The sequence below is a fragment of the Chiloscyllium punctatum genome, chromosome 37 (assembly GCF_047496795.1).
Source record: "Chiloscyllium punctatum isolate Juve2018m chromosome 37, sChiPun1.3, whole genome shotgun sequence".
Classification (NCBI taxonomy): domain Eukaryota; kingdom Metazoa; phylum Chordata; class Chondrichthyes; order Orectolobiformes; family Hemiscylliidae; genus Chiloscyllium; species Chiloscyllium punctatum.
Genome location: NC_092775.1, coordinates 65,921,450 through 65,943,215, shown reverse-complemented (window position 1 = coordinate 65,943,215; position 21,766 = coordinate 65,921,450). Strand labels below are relative to the sequence as shown.

Genomic DNA, 21,766 nt, shown 5'->3' with positions numbered 1-21,766 from the left:
GCTGTTGTATTTATCCAGTGAGGGTTTCTAATAATTGCATTGGATATCTGCCTAGACTTTGACTGGAGCCCAATTTCTCAAATACATTTCAGATGAAAGATGACTATCACTGAATCTGCAAATGAAGCATGTACATTTGGGTTTGGAATCAATGCACGAAAAAATCTTAGTTATCGCCCATCATAAAAAAAATGAAACCATATTTAACTCCTCTCAGCCTTCAGTCCGTTTCCTTTACAGGAAATTCATTTCCATTTCTTTGTTTATCCTTCCCCATTAGAAATGTAATTAGTTTCTTAAAGTCATTCTATCAATCTTAGAACATCCATTATGACTATTACATTGTGTACTAAAGATACAGCAACTAATAGAAAATGATAAATGAGTCCAGCTAGGATAGAAAGTCTTCCCTAACTCATAAACCCCTTTGATATCTGGAGGGGCAGTAGCAAATTAAGTAAAAATAACTCATTAATTAATAGTAAGGATAAATTCAACTATGACTGTTTTGCCAATGAGTTACGAAAATGTTCATTAAAATGATTCTGATCATTTAGTGTAACTGATAATGGCCTTTTTTTTCCTGCAGCTCCCAGAGAATTCACATATACACTTGGATACATTGACCATTGGAACCTTGATCCCACAGGTTCAAATGAACTTTTTACATTATATTAATATTGCTTCTGTAATAACTCTATGAAAAGATAAGTGATGTAATTCTACACTAGGCCTGATTGTAAAAACGATTATTGACTGTGAACATTCTTAAAGATTCTGAATGGAATTCAATACAACTCTAATTAACTAGACACAAACAAGTTGCCAATTATCCATTATACAATGTTTCCTGATGGGATTTGGACTAGGAGGAACCAGAGATTGGATAGAGTGCTGCAACATTGCAGCCACAGTTTTCAGGTACATGCTTAATAAAAGCACAGCAACCCACTGGAACCAAGGCACAGAATCATCCTTCATTAGTTAGATAACCGGGACTTCTTTCAGAGCTCTGTGCAGTCTTTCCATTGTCAAAACCGCTGCTTTCACTCTTTTGACCTTTCAATTTGAAGTAGTGAGATAGCTAATGTTATTCCAGCTGCTGTAGAAAATAGAGACAGGAGTTGGACATCTACCCTCATGCCTATTCAACTTTTCAAGATACATCATGGCTGATCTCTACTCCAACGCCATGTACTCAGCTTATTTCCATGTCTCTGAATTCCCTAACCTAATAAGATAAAGGCCCGAATTTTCCACTAGCCAAACATTCATTATTCCTGCAGAAATCACATTGGGATGTGGGAACCCTGCGGAATCCCCAGCATAGTGCATTCTGATGGGAGTGAATTTTCACTGGGAAATTTCTCTGCATTTAACTTCAAATTTAAAGTATCCATTTAAAGGTGGAGAACTCAGAGGGATTCCTATGAAATTAATTAAAATAGCTACTTAGCCAAAGTTAGATGATGAAATACATTGTCTAATTCCTGACCTCATATTATCTCATGTACCTCAAGTACACTTTCCCCAGACCCCTTACAGCCCCCCCAGACCTTGGACTGACACACCCTCTCACTTCAGTGGCCTAACACTCCGGCTCCCACAACCGAACACAACACCCCCTTGTCTCAGTACCTGATGTTCCATCTAAAATCTGACTCTCCACCTGACTCCCTGACACCTTCTCCTCCTGGGGGCCCAACATGCTTGTTCCAATCTACACCACAACCCATTAACTCCATCCCAATGTCATTGCCTGTGACGCAACTGCTGAATCCCTCAACCCCTACCCACTACTGCTGTCAGACCCAACTCCAGTCCCCACCCCAGCTTTTATCCAGTGTTTAACCCACTGCCACCTCTCTTCCAGGAATGCCTACTCTGAAGAAGTTCTGCAAAAGCTTTTATCCAATCCCCACCCCGTCACCTGGCACAACTTCAACACTATCTCCATAGCCAAGCCCAACCTCCCAACCCCGCCATCAGCACTACCACACCAACTCTGACCTTACTCCTTCCTCCACTCAGTCACTGCTCTTGTGGGGAAAAACACTAGTCTCTGAGTCAGAATCAGGGTTCAATGACAGAGTTTATTGCACAAGGGAATACTGGAGCTCCGGGACGAGAAAGACACCAACAGCACAGTGGTCACAGAAACTTTTATACATCTTGTGATACAATAGGTCAGTGATGAGATTACTGTCTTTGTAACATGGTTTGTTTATAGCAATCATTGATGGTTCGATACAGTCTTTGTCAGTTCTAGCGCAGCCTTTGTTAATTTCTGCGTAGTCATTGTCAGTTTCTGTGTAGAGATTGTAAGTTTCAACATCTGCGCGGAAATCCATTACTGTAGTAATGGGCGCTAATCGCTCTTCCTGAGAAGGATGATTACTGCAGCCCTGGCTATTAGCATTTTGTATTGAGTCCATATGAAGCTGTTAGCATTTCTATAAGAGGTATTGGCTGGACCCAGACACTTCAGTAGGCAGTGTTTGTTACTCATATGTATTCTCTTCCCCACCCGCCTTAAACTATTCAACTGGGTTGTGAGTGCATTGTGCTGGCATTTTGGTGGGCCCAGGCATGTCTGTATCTGCTCTGCTGTTTCTCTCCATATTGTGATCCGGCAGCCATCTTGTGTGTCAAGTTGGTCAACTGATGGCTCAGCGGCTATCTTGTGTGCCCATGTGTCTAGTGTAACCCTGCCCTGTGCTATTTCACTCTTCACTGCCACCAAACCTGAGACCAGCTTCACTCAGCCATCCACCCCACCAAACCTAGCTGAAACATGCATCTCTGATCTTGCCCATTTGCACCATGGCACCCTACGTCTAACTATCTGGCATCAAACACTCAGAAATTCTAACCTGACCTACCTGGCTCCCTACTCACCTGTCACTCTACTTACCTGGGACACTATTTATTGGCATCCTACCCCTACTTTCCCAGCATCCTAACACCACATTTACCTCATGGACATGGCTTTGCACATTAAAAATCACACAGTCAACAGAGTTTTTAACTATCTTCACCCCAGTCTAACACCTGCTCCTCCACATCTTGTCATTCCACAGCAGCTATAAATATGGCTGTCCGGCTTTTTAAGTTTCTGACAGCGTTGAAAAGGGAAATGTGATTTTCCTTCCTCTGATAGTTCTGCACCATGAAAGAATGGATACACAGCTCCACATTTCTGAGGGAGGTCTGAGCAGAACCGCCCCTCAGAAATGTAGAGCTCCAATCTCATAGTCATAGAGTCACAGAGGTGCACAATCCTTTGGAATAAAGAGGTGGAGAAGAATCTAAGTTTGTGAGACTGCCACCCCTCAGAAAATCTGGCCCATTATCTTATTCCTTAATCATAATTCAATGATGTTTTGTGTAATAAAGTCAGACAAGTATAACATCCTTCACAACAACTTTGCACTGGCTTTTTGCTAAAGTGGATGGTGATGCTTTCACTGTCTGAACTGAGATATTAAGATCAAAGTTCTGAAGAAGAGTCATATCAGACTCAAAATGTTAACTCTGCTTCTCACTTCACAGATGCTGCCAGCCTGACTGAGTTATTTTTGTTTTTTTTATTGTTATGAATGAGAAAGGTCCCTGAAAACTAAGAAATGTAGGAAGGGGAAGGGGAGAGGAAAGGAGAGTATTAGTGAAAAATATTAGAACAGCTCCAGATCTGATCCTAAAACCACAACGACACATGAAGACACATTTCGGTAGATTTGTCAATCGAAAAACATGGTGGAGAGTGGAAAATACAGGATGTGCGGTCAAAACGATCAAAGCTAAGAACAAGTTATTTTGGCCAAAGCACTTATGAATTCACTCAAAATAAATAGAAGTTTAGTAGTGTTAATTCTTTTACAATAAGCTTTTCATTTTTCACAGCAAAAATCTGCTCATCGAGCAAGTCCCAAAGTTTAGACTTTTGAAATATTTTTTTGGATCAATGCAGCAATAGTGACCTCTCCTGGTCTGACCTAGTTATCAACAAATTCAATCAACCAAAAATTACCATTGACTCTAATATTGCTACAGTGCAACGCAAGGTAAACTTTTCAAAAAAAATCTCACAAATACAAAATTATCATAAGAAGTATTTATCTCTAATCGACAAAAAAGCAAATTAAAATAACATTATAATATTCTGAATTGAATTCCCATTCTTTGACAACATTCACCCTATAGCTGCAGACTTTGTGCACAGTAGATTTACATTATAGGACTTGGTGTTCTGCTCACACCTGAAACTGCCCTGAACTACATGAAGGGATTATAGAGTCATTGAGTCAGCATAGAAACATGCGACACGGTGGCTCAGTGGTTAGCACTGCTGCCTCACAGTGCCAGGGACCCGGGTTTGATTCCAGCCTTGGGGATTGACTGTGTGGAGTTTGCACATTCTCCCCGTAGCTGCGTGGGTTTCCTCTGGATGTTGTGGTTTCCTCCCACAATCCAAACATGTGCAGGTTAGGTGGATTGGCCATGTTAAATTGTCCATAATGTTCAGGGATATGTAGGTTATGGGGGAATTTTCATGAGTAAATATCGGGGAATGGGTCTGGGTGGCTTACTCTTCAGAGGATCAGTTGGGCCGAAGGGCCTATTTCCACATTTTAAGAGTTCGATGAAACAGACCCTTTGGTCCAACCAGTCTATACTGACTGTAATCCCAAACTAAATTAGTCCTACCTTCCTGCATTTGGTCATATCCCTCCAAATACTTCTTATTCATGTTCTTATTCAAATATCTTTTCAACATTGTACCTGCATCCACTCCTTCCCCTAGAGGTTCATTCCACACACAAACCACTCTCTGTATAAAAATGTTGCCCCTCATGTCTTTGTAAAATCTTTTTTCTTCACACCATAAAAATATGCCCCATGGTCTTGAAATCTGCCCCCTCAGGGCAAGGACACTTGCCACTCACCTTACCTATCCCTCATGATTTTATAAACCTATATAAGGTCACCCCTCAACCTCCTACACGCCAGCGAAAAAAAATCCCAGCCTATTCAGACTCTCCTTATAAATTTAGGGTGTAGGTTTGCTCGCTGAACTATAGGTTTGATATCCAGACGTTTCATTACCTGGCTAGGTAACATCATCAGTGGCGACTTCCAAGCGAAGCAAAGCTGTTGTCTCCTGCTTTCTATTTATATCTTTCTCCTGGATGGGATTCCTGGGGTTTGTCATTTCCTGTTCGTTTTCTGAGGGGTTGATAGATGGCATCTAGATCTATGTGTTTGTTTATGGCATTGTGGTTGGAGTGCCAGGCCTCTAGGAATTTTCTGGCATGTCTTTGCTTAGCCTGTCCCAGGATAGATGTGTTGTCCCAGTCAAAATGGTGGGGTTTTTTTTCATCTGTGTGTAGGGCTATGAGGGAGAGAGGGTCGTATCTTTTTGTGGCGAGCTGGTGTTCGTGTATCCTGGTGGCTAACATTTTTCCTGTTTGTCCTACGTAGTGTTTGTGGCAGTCCTTGCATGGAATTTTGTAGATGACGTTGGTTTTGTCCATGGGTCTTTTAAGTTTGTTAGTTTTTGTTTGAGAGTGTTGGTGGGTTTGTGTGCTACGAGGATTCTGAGGGGTCTTAGTAGTCTGGCTGTCATTTCTGAAACTTCTTTGATGTATGGTAAGGTGGTTAGAAAGAGGGAAGGAAACAAACTGAACACACAAGAAAAGAAAGCCCTAGAAAGCCTCAAAAAAAAGAAAAATATCATTATATTACCTGCAGACAAAGGTCGGCTCACAGTCATCCTGAACAGAAGGGACTACATAGAGAAAGCCAATGCACTACTCGCAGACACCAACACCTACCAACAGGTGGCGTTAGACCCGACCCCACACTAGGAAACAAAATTACATATCTCCTAAGAAAATTATACAATTTTGGACAATTAAACAAGACGGAATTCCAAAAAATGAAACCCGATGGTACCAACACCCCACGATTCTACGGACTACCAAAAATCCATAAACCAGGAGCCCCCCTCAGACCCATAGTCTCACTACCCTGAACACCAACTTACAGACTGGCCAAAGAACTACTCGCAAGACTGAAATACCTAGTAGAAGAGTCACAGCATTCCATCACTCCACCCAGGAATTCCTAAAAATCATCAAAAACACCAAAATAGAGGAAGATGAAACAATGATCTCATTCAATGTAACAGCACTGTTCACCTCCATCAACATTGACCTGGCAAAGGAAACACTTACCACACTTTTAGAAGAGACCATCACACACACCCCAATCACCATCAATCACATTATCAACAAAAACATCATGAAGCTAGTGGACCTGTGCCTCATCTTCAACAACATAATCTACAAACAAACCAATGGCACACCCATGGGATCTCCGCTATCAGGATTCATAGCAGAAGCGGTAATGCAAAGACGAGAACAAACAGCCCTACCAACCATCAAACCAAAAATCTGGATCCGCTATGTAGATGACACCTTTTTCAACACAAAATGAACCAAGATAGAAGAGACATTTAACATCATTAACAACACCCTCACAGGCATAAAGTTCACCAATGAGGAAGAAACCGACAACAAACTCGCACTCCGTGACGTCACAGTCGAAAGAAGGACAACGGAGAACTACAAACCTGAGTATACAGAAAACCGATAAACACTGACCAAATACTTAACTCCACCAGCAACCATCCCAACACACACAAACAAAGCTGTATCAGAACACTATTCCAACGAGCCACCACACACTGCAGCACAGACGAACTTCAGAAAACAGAGGAGAACCACCTATACGACGTATTCAAGAAGAACGGATACTCAAAAAACAGTGCGCAGATTCCTCAAGAACAAACCACGACAAGCAGACCAAACACAGCCAGAAACCCTAACCACCTTACCATATATCAAAGAAGTTTCAGAAATGACAGCCAGACTACTAAGACCCCTCAGAATCCTAGTAGCACACAAACCCACCAACACTCTCAAACAAAAACTAACAAACTTAAAAGACCCAGTACAACCCATGGACAAAACCAACATCGTCTACAAAATTCCATGCAAGGACTGCCACAAACACTACGTAGGACAAACAGGAAGAAAGTTAGCCACCAGGATACACGAATACCAGCTAGTCACAAAAAGACACGACCCTCTCTCCCTCGTAGCCCTACACACGGATGAAAAAAAACACCATTTCAAGTGGGACAACACATCTATCCTGGGACAGGCTAAGCAAAGACATGCCAGAGAATTCCTAGAGGCCTGGCACTCCAACCACAACGCCATAAACAAACACATAGATTTAGATGCCATCTATCAACCCCTCAGAAAACAAACAGGAAATGACATCACCTCAAACCCTAGGAATCCCATCCAGGAGAAAGATATAAATAGAAAGCAGGAGACAACAACTTCGCTTCACTTGGAAGTCGCCACTGATGATGTTACCTAGCCAGGTAATGAAACATCTGGATATCAAACCTACAGCTCAGCGAGCAAACCTACACCCTAAACTTCAACCTGAGCTACAAACCTTCACAAACCTTACAAAAATCTCCTTATAAATCATACCTCCATTCCTGACAACATCCTGATAAATCTTTTCTGAACCCTCTCTAGTTTAATAATATATTTCCTATAGCAGGGCAACCAGAAATGCACTTAGTACTCCAAAAGAGCCTCACCAACATCCTCACCATGCCATCTCAACTCCTGTATGCAAAGATCTGAGCAATGAAGGCAAGCAGCCTAAATATCTTCATAACCACGCTGTCACCCTGTCAAAGAATTATGTTACTTAACCCCTAGGCCTATGTTCTAGAAGACTACCCAGAGCCTATCATCAATTGTATAAGTCCTGCCCTTGTTTGTTTTACCAAAATGTAATACTTGCATTTATCCAAATTAAACTCCATCTGCCACGCCTCAGCCCATTGACCTAATTGACCAAGACCACCTTGTGATCTTAGATAATCTTCTTCACTGCAAATTGTACCATCAATTTTGGTGTGCTCTGCAAACTTATTAACTCTGCCTCCTACATTCTCATCCAAATCATTTGTATAAACGACAAACAAAACTGATCTCTGTGGAACACAGTTGGTCATAGGCCTCCAGTCCGACAAACAACCTCCACCACCACCCTCTGTCTCCTACCATCAAGCCAATTTTGGCTCGCTCACCCTGAATCCCATGTGATCTAACTTTACTAATTAGTATGCCACGCGAATCTTTATCAAAGGCTTTACTAAAGTCCAAGTAAACAAAATCTACCGCTCTGCCCTCATCAATCTTTTTGGTTATTTCCTCAAAAAACTCAATCAAGTTTGCCAGACATGACTTCCCCTGCACAAAACCATGCTGACTATCCTTAATCATTTCTTGTCTTGCCAAATGCATATAAGTCCTATCTTTTAGAATTGCCATCATCAACTTACCCAGCACTGATGTTAGGCTCACAGATCTAAAGTTCCTAGGCTTCTTCTTACAGCCTTTCTTAAAGTTGTCAAATTTTCAAGTGATGTTTCTTAAGTTGTTATTTTTGGAAGATATTGCATATCACATATGATTTGATGGGTCATATATTCACAATTTGGGGCAGCACGGTAGTTCAGTGGTTAGCATTGCTACCTCACAGTATCAGGGACCTGAGTTTAATTCCATCCTCAGGTGACTGTGTGGAGTTTGCACATTCTCTTGTGTCTTCATAGGTTTTGATCGGGTTCTCCTCTTTCCCCCTACAGGTCAAAGATGTGTAGGTTAGATGGACTGGTCATGCTAAATTACCCTGTAGTGTCCAGGCATGTGTAGGCTAGGTGGGTTAGCCAAGGGAAATTAAGGGTGGGGTGGAGGGGGTTCTGGTGGGATGCTCTTTGGAGGGATGGATGGGCTGAATGGCCTACTTCCACATGGTAGCGATTCTGTGATTCTAATACTTACATTTAATCATTCTAGGTGAAAAAAATGTATCCAGTTATGAAGATGAAGCTTCACCTTGTAAGCGATTCTGCACCAGTTGTGACATTTTTGAACGGCAAAATCATCCTCACAACATCTGGAGACGTCTTTGCTTTTGCTATCTTACCAAATTCAACGCTAGTTGCACTCTTTAGTATAAAACTGGTGAGTTTTTGACTTGACATAACTTGTAAATCTAATTACATTTGCAAGTATTGTTGGAATCTGACAACTGAATATTTCCATTCACAGAATGCACAGATCACAACCACAATAGGTATAAAAGATGACAAGATTACTGGACAACTAACATTGGATAGGTAACATGTGTAATATGATAGTAAAATAATTGAGAGAAGTTATTAATAAAGTAAGTTTAATTACTTGTGCTGTTCAACAGTTCTCAATCTGTGTTCGATGAGTATTCTAATTTTGAAGTTTGTGATCCTTCAGCACTCTTTTAAATTGACTCATTCGCTGTCTCTGATTTCACTGCATTACTTGCTCAACAACGCGTGCAGGAAGAACAGAAATTGCTTCCAATTAAAAATGAGGAAAATTGTCTTCAGTTTCTGCTACAAACTGTATTGGCCAGTCATCAGCTACACCTCTGAACCCAATACCTCAGCACCATCAAGGCTGTGTACCTCCACATTTTTAAAATATTCCTTCATGGGATGTGAGTGTTAATGGGTAGACCAGAATTTATTGCCCATCCCTACTTGAGATTGTGGTGGTGAGGTCTCTTCTAGAACTGTTGCAGTCATTCCAACACCCACAGTGCTGTTAGTAAGGATGTTCTAGAATTTTGATCCAGCAATACTGCAAGAATGGTGAAATGTTTCCAGGTCAGGATGGTGAGTGGCTTGGAGAGGAACTTGCAGGTGGAAGTTTTGCCATGTATCTGCTGCTCTGTTCCTTCTAGACAGTAGAATTGTAGGTTTAGAGGGTGCTGTTCAAGGAGTATTGGTGGATTACTGCTTTGCATCTTGTTGATAAATAGCCTTATCACTGTACTTCAGCGATGAAGGGAGTGAAGGTTGGAGATGCTGGACGGGATGCCTATCAAGTGGGCTGCTTTGTCCTGGATTATGTTGAGCTTCTTGAGCATTGTTGGAGATGCACTCATCCAAGCAAGCCAAGAGTATTCCATCAAATTCCTGGTTTATGCCTTTTAGATGGTGAACAGGCATTGGCCTCACAGGACTTGAATTATTTACCAAATATTTCCTAACTTCTGACTCACAATTGTAAAGACAGTATGATGGTGGCAGGTCCAGTTCAGTTTCTAGTCAATGGTAAATTCTCGGACATTGATAGTAGGGGTTTAATGACATACTCATCGAATGCTGTCTTAATGTCGAGGGCAGCCACTCTCACCTCACCGCTGGAGTGCAGCATGATTGAATCAAGTGGTCAGGAGAGGAAAGACCCTGACAGAATTCAGATTGTCCGTAGGCAAGTTAATCCTTTGTAAATGCAATTTTATGGAACTAATGATGACCTCTTCAGTTACTTTGCTGAGGAACACACATGGCCTGATAGGTCAGTATTGGCAGGATTGTATTTGACCGCCTTTGTTTGATTAGGACACAGTTGGGCAATTTTCCACATTGCTGGGTAGATGCCAGTACTGTAACTGTACTGGAATAGCTTGGCTCGGTGCGTTGCTGTTGAATGTTGTCAAGGTCTATAGCCTTTGCTGTATTCAATGTGTTGATCTAATTCTTGATATCATGTGAAGTTAATCAACTTGATTGAAGATTGACTTCTGCGCTACAGGGGCCTCCAGATGAGGTCAAGTTTGATCATCCACTCGACACTTCTGGCTGGACATGGTTACAAATGCTTCGGCCTTAGCTTTGCACTGATATGCTGATCGCCCCCACTAATGATGATAGGGATATTTGGAGAGCTTCCTCCCGCTCTGTAAGTTGTTCATTTGTTCACTACCATTCAGGACTGGATGTGGCAGGGTGGCAGAGCTTAGATCTGATCCGTTGATTAAGGGAATCACTTAGCTCTATCTCTTACATGTTGCTTCTAATGTTTGGCATGTAAGTAGTCTTGTGTTGTAACTTTACCAAGTTGGCACATTGTGTTCTGGGATGCGTCGTGCTACATTGGCATGGCCTCCTCCATTCTGCATTAAATCAGCATTGACCTCCTCACTTGATGGCAATAGTAGCATGAGGCCTATACTAGGTCATGAGGTTACAGATTAAAGAATACAAATCTGCTGCTGTCATTGAAGTTCCACCACACTTGCTAAATGCCTGATTTTGAGTCATTATGTTTTGAACGCATCCTACAATGCATGGTGGCAGTGCTACACACCATTATGCAGAATGTTTTCAGTGTGAAGTTGGAGCTTCACTCTGTGGTGATCAGTCATACAATGCAAACAGATGCATCGACACCAAATAGATTGATGAAGATAAATTCAAGAAATATTTTCCCTTTAACTGATGTATGGAATGAGCTGCCAGAGGAAGTGGTGGAGGCTGGTCTAAGTGCAACATTTAAGAGGCATTTGGATGGGTATATGAATAGGAAGGGTTTGGAGGGATGTGGGCCGGGTGCTGGCAGGTGGGACTAGATTGGGTTGGGATGTCTGGTCAGTATGGACAGGTTGGACCGAAAGATCTGTTTCCATGCTGTATATCTCTCTGATGATGACTATAAATTCAATTGTTTCCAACTCTTTTTTGATGGTCATATTGTTTCCTGAGCCAATTAATGTATGAGTAAAACAGAACAATAGAACATAAAAATAGTGTCTTTTAAGTTGCTCGCCAGAAATTTACTGGCAGTTTTAGCTTAATACTTTTATATCAAAGTTGTGTCTGTCAAGATTTGCCTGAGAACTTGAATAAACTGAAGTTTTGTATTTGTCTCTTATGCGCAGTGTCCAGGTTAATATTACAAATGATAATTGCAATAATAACCATCATGTTCAGAGGTGCTTCACAAGAGGATTACTGAGTAAAATTTGGCACCAAGCCCCACTGGGAGAAAGGAGATAAGATAAGGATCTTAAAGATAAAGAGGGACATGGAGATGAAGAGGTTTAAGGAGTGAATTAGAGAACTCAGAGCTTAGACAGCTAATGATATAACCTTCAATGGCAGTGCTATTAAAATCAGATGCACAAGAATCCAGATTTGGTGGAGCACAGAGGAAGTAGGGTTTGTGTGGAGAACAAATGGAGATAGGGAGGGGAGAGATCGTGAAGGGATATGAAAACAGAATGAGAATTATGGGTGGGGAGTCGATGTGGACCTGTGAGCAAGGTCAAATGGTGAATGGAGCGTAGTGCATATTAGGTCATGGGAAGTTGAATTTTAGATGGACTCACGCTTACCTAGAAATAACAAAAGCATAAAGTGAGGGATAAAGATAAAAAGTGATGGAAAAGCTCAGTTGGATTGGCAGCTTCTGTGGAGAGAGAAACAGAGTGAAATCAAAATGGCTCTTCTTTGGGACACATGGAATGAGGCTTTTGACACCAGATTTACCAAGGAAGGGCTCCAGTCAGGTGACCCAGAGGTGAATGGGACAGAGGCATAGCAGTAATTTTACTGGACAAATAATCCCAAATCTCAGGCTCATGTTCTGCGGATATGGGTTCAAATCCCATTGTAGCAGATGGTAAAACTTGAATTTAGTAATAAAACTCTAGAATTAAAAGACAGTCGAATAGCAACCATGTAACCAATTGTAATCAAATGTCAACTGTCATAAAAGCCCATCTGGTTCACTAATGGGTTGTCAGGAAGAAAATCTACCATCCTTCTAGGCAACATATGACCGGACCCACAGCAAAGCAGTTGATTTTTAACTTCTATCTAAAAACTTTTATCTCAGTTGTGTCAAATCACTACACATCCTAAATAAAGGAACTAAATTAGGTATATTAATGGTTTTAACAATCTCTATTATTAATAAAGAAAAGCCGATGCTCATTCATGACTAAACTTTGTTAGTTCCATTCGCCAGAGAAAGTCTAACCATATTCATTTCACATTGAATGGCACAGCCATCATAACATCCTGTACAGTCACTAGGTCAAAAATCTGAACTTCTAATCCTAATAACACTGTGAATTACAGCAGATCATAAATTAGATTAAACAACGATGGGCAACAAGTGCTGGTGTTGCCAATGATGCCCACATTCTTTGAAAGCATAAAAAAACTATCAAAATTCTAGAGTCACCATTAACGAGAAGCATAACTGGAATAGCCACATGCTGTAAATACTGTAACTGGATATTCTGTGGCAAATGAACCATATCTAATTCCGCAGAGATCTTCTCAGTCAACAAAGCATATGTCAGCAGTGTAAGGAATGCTCTGCATTTGTCTGGATAAGTGCAGCTCAACAACATTCAAGAAGTTCAACATTATTAGGGACAAAGCATCCCACTTGATCTGCATTCCCCTCCACCACCTTAGATCTTAACTCCCACCCCACCCTCCACAAAATATATACCTGCCAAACCTGTGATAGAAACCCTATCTCTTTCATCAAGAAAAAGGAAGTCAGCAATATCATGGAAGTGCCACTGCTTTCAACTTCCCCCTCCAAATCACATGCCATTTTAATTTGGAAATACAGATCAGCTCCCTCATTGTTACGGGGATAAATACACTCTGTACAGGTATACATAGTTCACAACATGAACTGCTGTGGTTTGAGAAGGCATGCCAGTGTCACTTCCTCAAGGGCAATCTGTGTTGGACACTTACCACATAATGTGAAGGAACAAAGTTTTCAACAGTTAAGGCGTAATGCTTTTTAAAAGACCACCTTTGACAGATACTAAACTGAAGTGTTTTATTGCCTTTAATTAAACATAATAAGGTCACAGTAAGTTGAATCGGTGGGGTGGGGAGGTCTGTCCAGATATTTGTATTAAGCAGAGTTTTGAGCTCTTGGCCAAAATATATCAAATGAAAACAGTGAGGCGTTAAATGTGATTTTTTTTTCAAGTTATTCACACATTACAATGGTCTCAACTTGACTAATAATGGGCTTGGAAAAATATTGGCTCTCAGCTCTTGAAAATTCAGAGATCTTTTCCAATAGTTTGATGCTGTCTTTGGAGGGTACCACACAATCTGCCGATTCAGTCAAGCATTACTTCTGCATTTTCATGCTGAAATCCCAGAACATCTCTGCAGTTCTTTGTGATTTCAGCTAGGGAAATAGGTGGGTAAGTGGGCAGGCATTCATCCGAGTCTTCCTGCTCATCAGCGGAAGAACGTACTGCACCTATGATTGCTATGTCTGCCAATTATGTTGTACAGTGCACAGCATCACCTATTTTGGCATAAGTTTCCATGTTTGGCTATGCTGGAATTTCTCTGCTTGCCTCCTGCAGGTGAGCAAAAAGAACCTTGTCATTGGACTGTTCAGCCTTTTTCCACTCCTCTTTAACCTCAGCTTTTTGCTCAGTTGTAACCCGTTTGAACTCGGTGTGGTGGGTACTGTTGGTGCTTGTGGCTGGCATCTTCCATCATGAACATGGCTGTTTTTCTCAGGCTACTGATCACCTTCTGACTGATTGGCTGGAGCTTGGCAATGGTGTTGAGTGACAGGAATGTCATCTTAAGGCCAATGATGTTCAGGTGCATGGGGCTGTTGTCTTAATAACGATAGTCTTCCTTTTCTTAACGCTGATACACTTGGTCCACTTTCTTGATCTTTGCCTCAAAAATGCTGAAGGTCATCTTGGCTGTTTCATCAGCCTCATACAGCATGACTGGTGTCTTGAAATTTGCAAAGCAAAGTGCTTCTTCGACTTTTTTCTCACAAGAAGTGTCAGCTTTTTAGTGGCATCAATGTCAGCAATGACCCATTCCTCAACTGCTCTGCAGCCTTTAAACATTAGTAAAAATATTTAAATAGTTCAGATTCATCCCCCATGTTAAAGATGTCCTTTGACACACACATATTCAGGATGTAGTAGGACTGTTTTGAAGTCTATCATCTTCCATTGTTGTCACAATTGCCACACCCTCACCAAATACCATACAGGAGCTGCAGATATGCCTCATCTTGAATCAGTCCTGCGATCTATTGATGCAAGTGAACTTCTTGTGGCCGAGTCTCTTTGTCAAAGTAACACCCTGGAGGATTGAACTGGAGATGGGAATGTTCTCCACATCAGTTGCCTTGAACCACATTAGCAAAGCTTCTTCAACATCGGGATAGCAAACCATTCTCATCTGCTGGAGAGAATGCTCGCTTGTCAAACCATTCCATGATTTTTGCCTTGTGCTTCAAGATGATGGAATTTTCCACTCCTTAATGATATCCACTTTTTGATTTGCACCACAGTTTTCCCCTTGCTGCATCAACCTCACTTTCCCTCCAATCAACAGCTCCTTTACCTTTCTTATAAGTTGGTCCATAATTGCATGGTTTCAGGGAGATCTATATGTTGACTAATGGTTTGCCCATCGTTTTGTGCTATAGAGTGAACTAACTCCAACTGGTTGGCATGATCACTTTTCAAGTTTGCATGAATTCTGCTGCTCTGGAATTACCAATCATAACTTCCCATTTATCATTGGCATCCTTTTATTGGATTTCCTGTTCTGCTCCTGATAACTTCAACTCAACCAGAGTTTTGTTTTTTGCAATTTTGGCTCATTGTGATTTGACAGTACATACAGACTATATCTCAGTCCCTTTCCACTTCAAATGATTTGATTATCTGACTAAAAATAGTTATGAGACAACTAATGAATACCAAATGCAACATTGGGTAGCACTAATGAATATCTATTGTTCCTCTTTAGGATACAATTGTCTCTAAAGAAGTCAAACATTGGTCCATTTCAAGTAAGTAGTTTCCAAAGATTATTTTCAGTTGCAAGAATTTCAAACGTCAACATCGATTCCCTCAGGTTATAATCCCATTCAGCCCTTGCCAAACAACTTTAAAAAACTGAACCCAAAATCTGGGAAATTCAGTCGAGATCCATTATAAAAATACCCAATGCACAATTTCTGTTCAAGCAGGGAGAAAGAAAATTTTGCTGAGCTACCTGTGTAGAAAGTGTATTTCTATGCAGATAGAAAAAGTAATGAAATTAAGTGAAATATGTGACTACACATTGGCTTTGAACGAGGTAGAGATATCAGACCAGGAGAGATAGACTCCAAGAGACATAGAGATGTACAGCACAGATCAGACCCTTTGTCCAACTCGTCCATGCCGACCAGATAAGCTAAATTAATCTAGTCCCATTTTCCAGCACTTAGCCCATATCCCTCGAAACCCTTCCTATTAATATACCCATCCAGATGCCTTTTAAATGTTACAATTGTACCAACCTCCACCACATCCTCTGGTACATCATTCCATAGAGGCATCACCCTCTGCATAAAAAAGTTGTCCATTAGGTCCCTTTTAAATCTTTCCCCCTCACCCTCAACCAATGCCCAGTTTTGGACTCCCCCACCCCAGGGAAAAGACTTTGTGTATTTATCCTAGCCATGCCCTTAATGGTTTTCTCAACTTCTATAAAGTCATCCCTCAGCCTCCGATACTCCAGGGAAAACAGCACCAGCCTATTCAGCGTCTCCCTATAGCTCAAGCTCTCCAATCCTGGCAACATCCTTGTAAATCTTTTCTGAATCCTTTCAGGTTTCACAACATCCTTCCTCTAGGAGGGAGATCAGAATTGCACGCAATATTCCAAAAGGCCTTGAAATAATCATAAACACATCACTAACATCGTTGGTCCAATGTTCCCAGGTGCAAGAAAGTCAAAAGAAAATTGGTCTGTATAGGAATAGGTATTACATGCAAATTGAAAGATGTAATATTAGTACTGTATTTGGCTTTGGTAAGAAAGTATGCATTGTATCATGTCAATTTCTGATCCACTTGTTTCAAAAAGGTTAACATTATTCAAGAAGTTCAGGAAATATACTACGATTATTCTAATATGAAAGGGTTTGATAAGTTAGAAACAGATTATGTTTGTTTCCTAAGTATGGCATTGCAGAATAAGATAGGGCAATGATTTAAGAAAATAAAAAGATAAATAGGGAATTAAGCCAGACCAACTTTAATAACAGCATGGAAATGTTGTAGATCATTCAGAAAACCAGAAACATCAAAAGATTTCAGAAAGGAAGGAGATAAATTTGTGTGATTTGAAGTATAATGGTTATTAATTTTTATGAATGAAACAAAAGATATCAAAGGAACAGTTACCTCATATAAAGACAAAGGAAAATATTAGCTATCTTAAATCTCAAATACATTAAAATGTGAGCTTCAACATGGAAGAAAATATTTTAAGGAAGGCTTTTGTAATGCATGCAGAAAGTAAAGTTTTCACTTAGCTCTCACAATTTTGTCAGGGTTGGTGTAATGGAAATGGGACATTTTGATACAAAACGCATTCCACATCCATTGTCAGGAACTATTGTTATTTTATTATAAAGATATGTCAAAGTAAGATCCTAGTTCAGAGATTCCCAAAGTGGGTGTTGAGACCCCCAACTGAAATCATAAACTAAAAGTTTGGGGTCATGTGTTCTAAGGCAGCAATGGTACTCTGACTAAGTTTATAACAAATGTGTTCCCTCTCTAACAGCTTCCACCTATTCACTGAGGGTCATAACAATTTTCAAGCCACAGTTAGGGTTACAGAGGCAGAAAAGTTTTGAGGTACATCCCAGTAATTAAAACAAAAAAGGGATATTTTCATTCTACTGAATTGATATTTTACTTTAAGATGTGTAATTGAATTTTGGGAAATCATGTTTCCTTTAGGAAACATTCAGTGAGTGCATGTGAAATTTTCTGATTTTCTTATTTGCAATTTTAATGTGATTGAAGGATTAGAAAATTGCTGTCAAACTTTACCTGTTTGAACTGCTTAGGTTATAGTTTAGGTTTGCTCAAAAATTCAAAGCATCTTGAGAACAATAAAGGATGGGAAACGAATGCCAGTCCAGCCAGCCATGTTCATATGCCATGAACAAATAAAATAAGCTAAAATTTTCCATGGCCCAGCAAAATTGATTAACATTAATAGAGCGTACCTGTTTCTCTCCACCAAAATAACTTATTTGATGTGTTTGAAATTGGTAAGTTGATTTGTACTGAGTAATACAGCTGAAGATACTAGCTTATCAATTAAGAGAAGCATCTTGGTAACTGTGTCCAACTTTCCACCCATGAGTAAACTTGTATAAAATAACTAAAGAAGAACTTTTTTAAAAAACTATACTAAACTGTTTAATAGTTTCATTGGTGTGCATACATCAATATCTTAGTAAACTATATTTATTTATGTCAGAACATTTTAAAATGTGTTAATAAGTTTCTGACAACTTAAGAAAATGATTGTAATTTGAATAATTTTCCCCAACCTGATAAGATCAGTTGAAAATTCCATTTTAGGGGCATGGTCAGTTTTCTGGGTAGCATCTTATTTGATTACAGTGATTGTTGAAAACAAAGAAGAAGTGACGTTAAGCATGCCTCATTAGTATTGAAAAGTCCCTGATCATTTGCATGAGGCTGGTCAATTGCATTGACATCTAGGCTTAAAACTAGAGAAATTTTTCTCCTTATTTCTGCCTGTGATGGAGAAAACCTTTCATTTCTTTCACTCCACTTTCATAAATACAGTCACTTTCACATAACTAACTGTTGTGCTGCTTTACTGAGATGGAACTTTCATTTCCTAATTCCTTTCACTGAAGAACTACAAAATTGGAGAATTGTAATGAACTGAAGAATATAATGATAATGATCTTTCAGAATGTGAAATTTAGCTATTCGCAATAATCTTATTCTCTATGTCTTTCTCTTACTTAGGTCATGGAACATAGTTAAAAAATCACACAACACCAGGTTGTAGTCCAACAGGTTTAATTGGAAGCACTAGCTTTCGGAGTGCCGCTCCTTCATCAGGTGGTTGTGGAGAGCACAATTGTAAGGCAGAGAATTTATAGCAAAAGTTTACAGTGTGGTGTAACTGAAATTATACATTGAAAAATACCTTGATTGTCTGTTGAGTCTCTCATCTGTTAGAATGACCATGATAGCTTCACTTCTTTCATATGTAAATCACAAGACTTTTTTAAAAAGTTACATTCTCAGGTTAACCGTAACAATTGGTTTCAACCCAGATAAGATGTTAAGATGTTGAAGGTGTTAGCCCCCTGTGTTCCCTGTCTGTGCCATAATGTTTAGACTGATTCTAATCAAAAAAGTGAGTTCACAGAGTCTTACACATGAATCCATAAGCTATAATTAGCAAAGCCTTCAATACATTAAATTCTGTTTTTCATTCCAAAATACCACTTAATCAAGTTTCTTCCTTGGCATACTCACAAACAGTTAAGAAATTATTCAGAACGAATGAGCATATTTTATACATGTTTGAATATAACTCTTTTCACTGTATAATGTACTTTATTCTCACAGGTAAACTGTCTGCAAACTGCAATTGATTTCCTGGTCTCTATTGTCATTTTACCACGTATTAATGGTAAGTGTTAACCTGGAAAACAAACCTATGACAAATAATGATTAATAATTGCATTTTATTGTATTAAAAATGACACCAGTTTCCAACGTAGAAAAATGAGTTTTTGAAGGAGTTGCCAGGTCATGAAAAACAGGACAACTGGAAATTCACAGATTGATTCTATGATATTTTCTGCAGTAGCTGATTGCAGAGAGAGGAACCGTAGGAGTTAAGGATACAAAAATGAATTTAGCTCCACATTCCATTTCTGATTACAATCTAGTAACACTTTGCTTGACAGACTAGGTTGGCATTTTAATGATGGTCAAGTTGCCTGAAGTTCTGCAGACAATCAATGATGTTAGGAGAGGAGAGTGCAAAAATATGGTGAAAGAAATAAACATTATTTACCTTTGGAAAATGAAAATGTAATAAACTATAATACCTTTCAGATGGTGTGGCTCCTCACTGCTAACACATACTCACAAAATTACTCTCTATGTTTCAATACGGTATAAGGAGAAATGACAGATCTAACTTCTAAATTGTTTTGAGGCCAATAAAGCAGTTCTAGTCACAAGCACTTAGAAAATGTACTGAGAATTGAAGAAGAAATTTCAACCCATTATGGTTCAAGAAGGCTGAAAGCACAAAGAATTAATAGAGGGCAGCAATGTTGAGGGAGAAGGAGTAGGTATAAGATTGCGAACAAACCTCAGAGAAAAGGAGGAGTCAGTCTTAGATTTCTGGTGACTGGTATTGGGCTATGTTGTACAAGAAGGTTTAAAAGGAATGAGGTTGTTAACATGCGAGGCTTTTGTGCTCCATTATACAAATCATGCTGCATCAGGAAACCCTTCCACTGTAATACTTGCTTTGGACATATCAGAAGGATTTATGGATTCATGGTCAACCTGTTTTGCTATGATATGACACACCTTCCATGGCCATCAAGACCTGAGGTAGGACTTGTTCCCAGAGCTTCTGGCCCAGAGGTAGAGATGTTGCTACAAGACCAAAGAGATGGTCCCGTCCAGTACTACAAAAGTTGGAAAATATACTTCTGCTACTCGTACTGCTAGGAAAATGTTAAATTAACATCAATTTCCATAAAGACTCATGAGAACCTAAGCATCATCAGTAGAAAAATAATCAGAAATGGATTAAGACATGCATTTTGCTGTGACCTTTTGATGACATCGTGTTTGTCTAAGGTCAAAGATCAAACAAAATCACATTGCAAGCTAAAAACAGGCTTGAGGAACTGAATGATCTACTCCTGTTACTGAAGGAACATTTTTGCCTGTTATGGGACATCCACAAAAAGACCTTTAAGCAATTTGGGAGATGGTCAGAAAACCTCTTCATGGAAAGGCTGATAAAAATATAGAACCCTCTCCCACAAAAAGGAAGAGATGCTAGTTCAATTTTTGGCTCCCTGAGATTAATGTTGAAAAATGTGGTGCTGGAAAAACATAGCAGGCCAGGCAGCATCCAAGGAGCAGGAGAATCAACGTTTTGGGCATAAGCCCTTCTTCAGGAATGCCCGAAACATCGATTCTCCTGCTCCTCGGATGCTGCCTGGCCTGCTGTGTTTCTCCAGCACCACATTTTTCAACTCTGGTCTCCAGCTCTGCAGTCCTCACTTTCTCCTCCCTGAGATTAATATTTATTTTACTAGCCAAAATAATTAAAAGAGAAGTGGTATAATTGGAGTTAAGATAAAAATCAACAATTATGTCACCGAATGGCAGAACGTGCTTGAGGCAATGAGTTGTCTACACCTAGTCCCATGAAGGTTACTATTGAAGCTGCTTCTAACACCTTTTAGAGCAGACCGTTCTGTTTTTCAACTCACTTTTCAAAATTCCCCACATTTCCCACCATGCCCCTACCAACCCAGAGCCAAGTATGAGATGCTTTAATCTGCAATTAACCTGCATACCTTACTCTGATACGGTATGACAAAATGGGAAACAGATTGGGAAAAAAGATGGGAAACTAACTGACTTTCTCATCTTATTGACAACAAAATAAAAATAGCCTTCTTAAAAAGCTATTTGTGTGTATCGATCATGTAATTGTTGTTTTGCGGATGAATGTTTAATGTGTACAAAAACTTCCATAACTGTACATTAAACTGAAATCATTAGATTTAAAATGGGAACATATATGAAAGAAAAACATTAATAGGATCAAAAGAAGGTGCTCCAAATTGACAGAAAATCTTTTTAAAAATGGTTATTGGACCCACAATGAACAATGTAACAAACTAATAGAATTAGGGATATTCCATGTCAG

At 39.7% G+C, this 21,766-nt stretch overlaps 1 protein-coding gene across 1 annotated transcript in view; it reads left to right on the top strand.

Annotated features, from left to right (window-relative positions):
* Positions 1-21,766, top strand: part of LOC140463176 (bactericidal permeability-increasing protein-like) — a 122,129-nt gene that overhangs the window by 76,856 nt on the left and 23,507 nt on the right. Inside the window, exons 10-14 of the mRNA XM_072556956.1 lie at positions 590-649; positions 8,955-9,122; positions 9,210-9,277; positions 15,767-15,809; positions 19,423-19,486. Coding sequence (XP_072413057.1) covers positions 590-649; positions 8,955-9,122; positions 9,210-9,277; positions 15,767-15,809; positions 19,423-19,486 — 403 coding nt within the window. The remainder of the gene's footprint in view (positions 1-589; positions 650-8,954; positions 9,123-9,209; positions 9,278-15,766; positions 15,810-19,422; positions 19,487-21,766) is intronic.